The sequence below is a fragment of the Sorex fumeus genome, unplaced genomic scaffold, assembly GCF_029834395.1.
Source record: "Sorex fumeus unplaced genomic scaffold, SorFum_2.1 ptg000072l, whole genome shotgun sequence".
Lineage (NCBI taxonomy): Eukaryota > Metazoa > Chordata > Mammalia > Eulipotyphla > Soricidae > Sorex > Sorex fumeus.
In genome coordinates this window covers 13,466,752-13,476,199 of record NW_026606129.1, presented here as the reverse complement: position 1 = coordinate 13,476,199, position 9,448 = coordinate 13,466,752, and the positions used below count along the sequence as shown (strand labels likewise).

Genomic DNA, 9,448 nt, shown 5'->3' with positions numbered 1-9,448 from the left:
CCGGGCCGGGTCGGTCCCTGGGAACCGAACACCGCTCTGGGCCGGGCTGGTCCGTGGGCACCGGCGCCAATGTGGGCCGGGTCGGTCCTCCCGCGTCAACGCCGGGTGGGCACGGGGCCGGGCCGGGTCGGTCCTCCGGGCACCAGGCGCCACCGCGGGCCGGACCGGACCGGGCTGATCCGTGGGCACCGGGCGCCGCGCGGGCCAAACCGGGCCGGGCCGATCCGTGGGCACCGGGCGCCGCCACGGGCCGGACTGGACCGGGCCGATCCGTGGGCACCGGGCGCCGCGCGGGCCGGACCGGGCCGGGCCGGGTCGGTCCTCCGGGCACCAGGCGCCACCGCGGGCCGGACCGGACCGGGCTGATTCGTGGGCACCGGGCGCCGCGCGGGCCAAACCGGGCTGGGCCGATCCGTGGGCACCGGGCGCCGCCACGGGCCGGACTGGACCGGGCCGATCCGTGGGCACCGGGCGCCGCGCGGGCCGGACCGGGCCGGGCCGGGTCGGTCCTCCGGGCACCAGGCGCCGCTGCGGAGCCGAGCGGGGCGGAGCGGGCCGGGCCGGGGCGGGGCCGGGCGTGTTTACATCCGCCGGGGCGCGCCGCCACCGCCGCCGCCGCCGCCCGAGGTCGCCGGGCCCGGGTCCGAGCCGTCCGCGCCATGGACACCAGCGAGCTCTTCGCCAGCTGCAGGAAGGGGGACGTGGGCCGCGTGCGGTGAGGCTCCCGCGGCGCCGGGGGCGGGGGGCGGGGGCGCCCCCACGGTCCCGCTGCAGCCGGCGCTGGGCCCGGGCCGGGCAGGGTGGACCCGCGCCCAGAGAGACGCGCACGCCCCCCCCCCAGCCCCCTCGCGACGCCCCTGCGCGGGGGCTGCGACTGGGACAGCCCAGAGGGGCCCCAGCGGCCCCCGCCCCGCCCCCACCGGCCCAGGCCGTCGGGAGTGGCCGAGCCCCGGGAGAGGGACGGGTGCCCCGGCGTGGGGACGCTCCTGAGACCCCCCTCCCCCAGGCGGGTCTCAGGCTGCTTCTGTCCCCTACACCCCAGCTTCCCTGCCCCCGCCGGCCAGGTGCCCCCCGGAACCTGTTGGTAGTCCCCAAACTGAACGCTACCTTGCGCCCCCACTGTCCAGGCTGCTCCTCTGAGTGAGTGATGACCACCCCCACCCCTGTCCCCCCCTTTCCCACCATCAGACAGGGGCCAAGTATCCGGGTCTCCCCATGCATCTCTGCCTCCCCTGTGCCAGCCCAGCTGCCCACCACCACCTCCTCCTCCTCCTCCTCCTCCTCCCCTCCTTCTCCTCCTCCTCCTCCTTCTCCTCCTCCTCCTCTTATCAGCTTCTCCAACACCATCACCATCACCTTCTCCACTGCCGTCACCACCTCCAATGCTTCCTCTAGTACCATCACCTTATCCTCCTCCATCACCTCCTTGGCCACCTCTGGCACCTCTTCCATCACCTCCTCTGTCACTATCACTTTGCTTAACAACAACAGCCGCCTCCATCACCTCCTCCAACACCATCAACTCCACCACCCTCCATCACCTCCTCCATCACTACCACCTCTATCATCATTGATACCACCATCAGTCACCACCTTCTCTACCTCTAAATCACCTCTAACATCACCATCACTTCCTCCTCTACCTCCCCTCAGCCTCCTTGCTGCAGTGCCCCCTCTGCCCTTTTGCCAGGCCACCCCTGCCCTGTGGCTCTGCCCCCTTGGCTTGGATTCCCTTCTGGCGCTGGCCTCCCTGCCCTCTGCCCCACCCCCTCCCTCTGGGTCTCAGGGCCCCTCTCCCGCACCGTGCACCTGGCCTCACCTGGCTCTGTCCCCCTCGCTGGCCAGGTACCTGCTGGAGCAGCGCGATGTGGAGGTGAACGTGCGAGACAAGTGGGACAGTACCCCCTTGTGAGTGCCCGGTGGGCAGGGGGCGGGGCGGGGGTGGGGCCCACAGCCTTGTTCCCGTCTGCCTTACTCCACCTTGCCTCCTGCAGGTACTATGCCTGCCTGTGCGGGCACGAGGAGCTGGTCCTCTACCTCCTGGCCAACGGTGAGAGGGGTCCTGCGCCGGGCCTGTGTGTTCGTGTGTGTTTGGCCCTGCCACTGTCCAGGGCATTGCCACCTCCGCGGGGACAGCCCCTGGGCCCCACGCCCCCTCCTGGTGGCGCTCTGCACCTCGGGGAATCCTCATAGCCACAGTGCCCAGCCCTGAGTCCCTTGGACGGCTGGTCCCAGGCGGGTCCCCCCAGCCAGCCCCAACCACTGGCTCTCCCACGTGGACACGCCATGCTACTGCTGCTACCCCAGGGCCTTGGCGGTGTGAACCTTCCTGCGGTTGTCCCCTTGGGGACAACCCTGATGACTGTCCCTGCCCCCTGTTGGCAGCTCCGCCTGCCTTTGGTGGCAGCCCTGGGCACGTCTGTTCTTCGCTGCTGTGTGGACAGGGAGCCCAGGGCTCCGTCTCGGGGCTGGGTGCCTGGCTGAGGTGTGGGTGGGCTGCTGCCAGTGAGTGGAGGTGTGGGGTTGGACGCTGAGGTCTGGGGGTCCAGGGAAGGGCATCGAGGGCTCCAGGCCCCTGGGCAGTGTGGATGGCCTCGTCAGGCAGCTGAGTCGGAGCCTAACCTACAGGGGCGCGCTGTGAGGCCAACACGTTTGACGGGGAGCGCTGCTTGTACGGGGCGCTGAGTGACGGTATCCGCCGCGCGCTGCGGGATTACAAGCAGGTGACGGCCTCGTGCCGGAGGCGGGACTACTACGACGACTTCCTGCAGCGGTGAGCACAGCCGACTTCTGGGTGGCTGTGTGTGCGGCTGTGAGTGTGAGTCTGAGTGTGAGTGTGCAAGTGTATGAGTGTGAGTGTGTGTGAGTGCGAGTGTATGAGTATGGGTGAGTGTGTGAGTGTGTATGTGAGTGTGTGAGCGTATGAAAGTGTGTATGACTGATGTGTATGAGTATGTGAGTATATGAGTGTGTGAACGTGTATGAGAGTATGAGTGTGTATGAGTCTGTGTATGATTGATGTGCATGAAAGTGAGCATATAAGTGTGAATGTGAGTGCGTGTGTATGAGTGAATGTATGAGTGTGTTTGGGTGTATGAGTGATAAATGTGTATGAGTGTGTGAGTCTGCATGTGTCGAGTGTGTATGAGTATGTGGCTGTGAGTGATAAGTGCATGGGAATATGTGCATGTGTGCAAGTGTGTATGCGTGAGTATGTATGAGTGTGTATAGGAGTGGTGAGTACAGGAGCATGTGTATGACTGAATGAGTGTGTAAAAGTGTGTATAAATGCATTCGTATCAGTGTGAGTGTGATCGTGTGTGACAGGGTGTGAGTGTGTATGTGAGTGGACAGTGTGTGCAGTAGTGCGTAATAGTGTGTATGAGTGAGTATGAGTGTGTAGGAGTATGAGTGTATAAGTCTGTGAGCGTGTGTATGAATGTGAGTGTATGAGTGTGAGTTTGTGTATGAGTGTGAGTGATAGTAAGAATGTGTGTATGTGTGTTTATGGGCATGAGATAGAGTGTGAGTGAGCATGTGTATGTGGGTCAGCCGGTACCATTGTGCATAGGCCTGTGTGCCGGCACGTGTGTGTGTGTGTGTTGCCTTGTGTGCACGTGGGGTGGTCCGTCCGGGTGTGGCTGTGTGCGGTGCCTGCCGCTGAGCGCCCCTCGCCCGCAGGCTCCTGGAGCAGGGCCTCTACAGCGACGTGGTCTTCGTGGTGCACGGGAGGCCCTTCCGGGCGCACCGCTGTGTGCTGGGCGCGCGCAGCACCTACTTCGCCGACATGCTGGACACCAAGTGGAAGGGCAAGAACGTCGTGGTTCTCCGGCACCCTCTGGTCGGCCCTCCTGCGGGGTGGGGGGCTCCGGCGAGCCCTGGACAGCGGGGGGCTCTGCCGGGCACCCGGCTCTGACCGCCTCTCCCCGTGCCTCTGCTCGCAGATCAACCCAGTGGCCTTTGGGGCCCTGCTGCAGTACCTGTACACAGGTGACCCCCGACCCGGCGGGGAGACGGGAGGGCTCATCTCGGTGGGGCCAGCGAGAGGTGGGGGTGGGACAAGGCCTGGCCCCCTGCGGGTCCCTAACTCCGGGCTGCCGGCAGGGAGGCTCAGACCCCCTGACCGTCTGCCCTGCCCGCAGGCCGCCTGGACGTGGGCGTGGAGCACGTCAGTGACTGTGAGCGTCTGGCCAAGCAGTGTCAGCTGTGGGACCTGCTGAGCGACCTGGAGGCCAAGTGCGAGAAGGTGTCCGAGTTCGGTGCGTGGGCCTTGGGCTGTGGGTCCCCGGGACCAGGGCTGGTCGGGGCCGCGTGGTGTCTTCACACGCTCCCCTCTGCAGTGGCATCCAAGCCGGGCACGTGCGTGAAGGTGCTGACCATCGAGCCACCCCCCGCGGACCCCCGGCTCCGAGAGGACCTGGCCCTGCTGGCCGATGGCGCCCTGCCGCCTGAGCTCCGTGTGAGTGCCCAGTGGCTGGTGGGCAGCCCTTTCCCGGGCTGTCCACTTCTCTCTGGACCAGATTGGCTTCTCCTGAAACGTGCCCTTGGGGCTGTCCCCCACCCCGGGCCTGTGTGACACCATCTCCTCTCCTGTCCCCAGGGTGACCTGGGAGAGCTGCCCTTCCCCTGCGCCTGTGCCTTCAACAGCTGCCCCGACGTGTGCTTCCGCGTGGACGGACGGAACTTCTTGTGCCACAAGGTGCAGCTCTGGCCATCCCCGGCCCCGCCCCCAGTGCTGATATGGCCCCGCCCTGTCCCGCTTGGCTCCGCCCCAACCCTGTCTGGCCCCGCCCCTGCCCAACTGGCCAGTGTTGCTCTGGCTCCGCCCATCTGGCCCCACCCTGCAGGCCACGCCCAAAGCCCGCCCATACCCATCTGGCCACGCCCCGGCCCCCACACCCGGCCTGGCCCGCCCCCTCCAAGGGTCCCCTCCCCTGAGTCCGGCCTCCCCCAGGCCTTCTTCTGTGGCCGCAGCGACTACTTCCGGGCCCTGCTGGATGACCACTTCCGTGAGAATGAGGAGCTGGAGGCAGCAGGCGGCCTCCCGGCCATCACCCTGCACGGCATCTCCCCCGAGGTCTTCATCCACGTGCTCTACTACATCTACAGCGACCACACGGAGGTGGGCCCGGCAGAGACCCCCATGTCCCCAGCAACTCGTGGTGGGGGATGACAAGGACCTCGGGAGCATCGTGAGCCCGCAGGGCTTCCAGCGCAGGAGGAAAGCTGCCTTCCTGAAGGCCTGTGGCCAGGGCTACCTGGCCAGCAGGCTGCCTTGATGGGAGGCTTCGTGGCAGAATGTTGGGGGTGCACCAGAGGGGTCCTGAGACTCAGGCTGCTGAGTGTGGGTGGAGGGCAAAGGGGCACAGACCTGATCCTGCCCGCTGCAGGCCTGGCAGCCTCTTCCTCTGGGCCAGGCCTCATCCTCACTGCCCTCCCCCTCCCTGCTGCCGTCTGCCCTTCCCCCAGTCCATTCTCCCCGTGCTTGGACTTGGGGTTCTGGACCCTGGATCTGTGTGGTCACAGGAGGTTCCCCTGCCCCTGCCTCGGTTTCCACCTGGAGGAAGCGGGGTGTGTGGGCTGTCTCGAGCAGAAGTTGAGGTTGAGGGGTGGGTGCCGTGGCCTGGTCCGTGGCTCCTGACCGTTCCAGCGACCCCGGGGCCCCTCCTCACCCCTGCTCTCCGCAGATGCTGCCAGAGGCGGCCTATGATGTGCTGAGCGTGGCCGACATGTACCTGCTGCCCGGGCTGAAGCGTCTGTGCGGCCGCAGCCTGGCACAGCTGCTGGACGAGGACAGCGTGGTGGGCGTGTGGCGTGTGGCCAAGCTCTTCCGCCTGGCACGGCTGGAGGACCAGTGCACCGAATACATGGCCAGGGTCATCGAGAAGGTGGGCGGGCTCCGCCGGCGGGCTCAGGGGTTGAGGGGGCCACGGCAGGGGGCGCGCCCTGAGCCGGCCTGTCCGCAGCTGGTGGAGCGCGAGGACTTCGTGGAGGCCGTGCGGGAGGAGGCGGCGGCCGTGGCGGCCCGGCAGGAGACGGACTCCATCCCACTGGTGGACGACATCCGCTTCCATGTGGCCAGCACCGTGCAGACCTACAGCGCCATCGAGGAGGCCCAGCAGCGGCTGCGGGCCCTGGAGGACCTGCTGGTGGCCATCGGCCTGGACTGCTAAACGCCGGCCGGCACCCAGCCCTGCCCACCGGGTTGTCCTGGGGACAGGGGGGCTCATCAGCGGAGCCCCTGGGCCTGGGCGCCCCCCGGGGAGGATGACCAGGACACGGGGATCCCTTGCCCCCGAAACATACGCCAGCCTCAGCCCGGGCTGGGCAGCACTCAGGGAAACGGAGGCTCAGCGCCGCCCGCCAGCAGCCCACCCGGCCGCCTTTGCTTCCCCACCCCGGCCAGCTGCGGCTGCACTCGGAGCAGTGGCCCCGGGGATGGGGCTGGGTGGTGTGGCAATAAAGCTTGAGTTCACTGTGGGAGCCGCTGTCCTGGGCCTGGGCGCTGGGTGGGCCTGGTTTCAGCTCTCCGGAGAAGAGACGCGCGGAGAGGCGAGGGCGGGGGGACGGGGCCCTGGAGAGGGGTCTGCCCGTGGCCTCCTCCACACACCCTGCCCCCACCCGTGTTCAGATCTCCAGGGGTTGGGGACCTGGGGGGGCTCAGCTCCCCACCCTCACCCCCACCCCCCGGGCTTCTGGCCCTGCAGCTGAGGGTCACCAACCACCACCATCACCACCACCGCACCTCAGTGGGGGCTGGGGTGGGCTGGCCTCAGACAGGGTCAGAGTCTGCATCTCTGGGTGTGGGGGGCCCAGGCTTGGAGGCGACTGGCTGCAGGGGAGCCCCCCGCGCCCCCCACCTACCCCCCGAGCTCTATAGTGGTCAGAGGTGCAGGATGCCTCCCTGAACCCGAGGCTGGTGGACCCGTCTGCCTGGAGGCACTGGGGAGACAGCATCCCCGACGGATGGATGCTCAGTCCGTGTGTGTGTGTGTGTGTGTGTGTGTGTGTGTGTGTGTGTGTGTGTCTGGGGAGACAGCAGCCCCCAGGACGCTCAGCCCGTGTGTGTGTGTGTGTGTGTGTGTGTGTATCTGGGGAGACAGCAGCCCCCAGGACGCTCAGCCACTGGTGTGTGTGCGTGTGTCTGGGGAGACAGCAGCCCCTTTGTGTGTCTGGGGAGAGAGCAGACGCTCAGCCCCTGGTGTGTGTGTGTGTGTGTGTGTGTGTGTGTGTGTGTCTGGGGAGATAGCAGCCCCGGACGCTCAGCCCCTGGGGTGTGTGTGTGTGTGTGTGTGTGTGTGTGTGTGTGTCTGGGGAGACAGCCCCTGGACGCTCAGCTCCTGTGTGTGTGTGTGTGTGGCCTCCAGATGGGCACCCCCCTGCCTTTCTTGACAATCCCCAGACACTCAGCCTCTCTGGGGTGTGTGTGTAGCCCCGGATGGGCACCCCTCTGCCTTTCTTTCTTCGCTCAGCACCTCTGGGGTGTGTGTGTGTATGAGCCCTCGTGCACCCTCGGGGGTGGCGTGGGCCTTGGGAGGCTGGTCCTCAATTGTGTCTGCAGGGGTGTCGGGGAGTCAGCCTGGCTGGAGCCAGAGGCTTCACTGTGGCTGTACCACTTACTGTTTGGGCACTGCCCTAGGCCTCAGTTTACCTACCTGCAAATTGGGGCCTGACAGGGGCAGCCACTCCCTCCCTCCTTGCCTGGCGTGGAGTGTCAGGTGAGTCACTGCAGCACAGCATGGTTACAGGGAGCCCTGATTGTTGGCTAAGCCAGACGTGCGTTGGGCCCCGCATCAGGGAGCCGAGGTCTGAGGTGTCCAGAGATGCAGCCCTGGGGTGCACCCAGGAGAGAGCTGGCCGGTGCAGGGTGGCGGGCTTGGACCCTGAGCACCATGGTGAGGCCATCGGGGAAGTCCTGTGGCCTGGGGCTCGGCAAGAAGGGCCCAGGGGTTCTCCGGGCACGGGAGGCCTGAATGAGGCCCAGGAGACCCACTGGCTTGTGAGCCCATGCTGTACCCCTGCCCTGCACTGTCAGCTGGTCCCTGATGAGGGCATTTGAACCTCGGGGGAGGCCTCCCACAGGTGCCACCTGCTGATTCTCAGCCACCCAGACCCTCAGTCAGTGCAAGGGCCTGAGGGGCAGCCTCCCAGGATACCCTCCTGGACCTCTCCCGCCATGCCCTGGGGCTGGGCGGTGCCAGGGACACGGGTGTATCCTCAGCTGGTCCTCATGCCGTCCAGTCTTCCAGCCCCCTCAGCTGAAAACACTCAGAAAAATTCCACCTATTTCTTGGGGCTGGAGCGATAGTCCAGCGGGTAGGGCATTTGCCTTGCATGCGGCCGACCTGGGTTCGATTCCCAGCATCCCCTCCCGCGCACCACTCAGGAGTAATTCCTGAGTGCATGAACCAGGAATAACTCCTGAGCATCGTCAGGTGTGACCCCCCCCCCCCCCCGCAAAAGAAAGCAAAATAAAAAATTCTACCCATTTCTTTTCCCAGCTATGGGGAGGGGGCTGTGAATCATCTTTACAGCTGGCACTCGAGTTCCCATTGTGTGTGTGTGTGTGTGTGTGTGTGTGCGTGTGTGTGTGTATGTGCACGCGCACACGTGCGTGTGTGTGTGGGTGTGAAGCAAGGTAGTTTTAAATGGAATGAATCTTGCTTAGAAAGACATGAAAGACAAGCACAGCGGGGAGGGCCTTTTTGCCTTGCACATGGCAGACCTGGGTTCGATCCCTGGTACCCTGCCTGGCTCCCTGATCACCAGCAAGAGTGATTCCTGAGTGCAGAGCCAGGGGTGGCCCCAAAACAAAATGAACCAAACAAGAAGATGTGAGAGGAGAGGGAGGAAAAAAATGCATTCCAGAGAGAACACAGGCAGCCTCGCTGTGGGCAGAGGCAAGTGAGGTCCGTGTTCAAGGGAGAACTTGGGCTGAAGACTCAGCCGCGACGTCCCTTCCTACTGTAGGTTTCAAGTCAGAATGTTAAGTGTGGGGCTGGAGTGTTAGTACAGCGGGTAGGGTGCTTGCCCTACACGTGGCTGACCCGAGTTCAATCCCCAGCATCCCATACTGTCCCCCGAGCACCGCCAGGAGTAATTCCTGAGTGCAGAGGCAGAGAAACACCTGAGCGTAGCTGGGTGTGAGCAAAAAGCATGTAAGTGGGGGCTCAAGGCAAGGATTCCGTTCAACCAAACGTGGTAGTTCTCTGAGAGCGTGAGAACAGTGTGCGGTGTAAATGGGCCCTCCCAGTCGTCCCCACCCCAATCCGTGTCTCCTCCCCCCCTCGCTCCCCCTGGGGCAGGGGACCTTCTGTAGGAAGGTGGCTCGTCTTAAAGGAGGGTGGGAACAGGACAGAAATCCTCGCAAGGGACACAGTTTCCAGTGACCTCAAACACAGGGTCACAGGACAATATGGGGCCACCACCCCCAACTCTGACCCCAGGC

The 9,448-nt window shown here is 65.2% G+C and overlaps 1 protein-coding gene across 1 annotated transcript; it reads left to right on the top strand.

The window, feature by feature from the left end:
* The first annotated feature begins 566 nt into the window (after nucleotides 1-566).
* Nucleotides 567-6,480, top strand: ABTB1 (ankyrin repeat and BTB domain containing 1). Its single transcript, XM_056129419.1, has 12 exons — nucleotides 567-715; nucleotides 1,846-1,908; nucleotides 1,995-2,050; nucleotides 2,629-2,773; nucleotides 3,682-3,841; nucleotides 3,945-3,990; nucleotides 4,143-4,259; nucleotides 4,341-4,459; nucleotides 4,601-4,699; nucleotides 4,955-5,122; nucleotides 5,688-5,888; nucleotides 5,967-6,480. The coding sequence occupies exons 1-12, from the start codon at nucleotides 660-662 to the stop codon at nucleotides 6,171-6,173; spliced, it is 1,437 nt and encodes a 478-aa protein (XP_055985394.1). The 5' UTR covers nucleotides 567-659; the 3' UTR covers nucleotides 6,174-6,480.
* The last annotated feature ends 2,968 nt before the right edge of the window (nucleotides 6,481-9,448 follow it).

Excerpts from the sequence above, each read along its gene's own strand:
- ABTB1 (XM_056129419.1), top strand. The coding sequence starts at position 660 with ATGGACACCAGCGAGCTCTTCGCCAGCTGCAGGAAGGGGGACGTGGGC. Across the intron at positions 3,842-3,944 it reads TGGTTCTCCGGCACCCTCTG|ATCAACCCAGTGGCCTTTGG; the intron begins GTCGGCCCTCCT and ends CTCTGCTCGCAG. Across the intron at positions 5,123-5,687 it reads TCTACAGCGACCACACGGAG|ATGCTGCCAGAGGCGGCCTA; the intron begins GTGGGCCCGGCA and ends TGCTCTCCGCAG.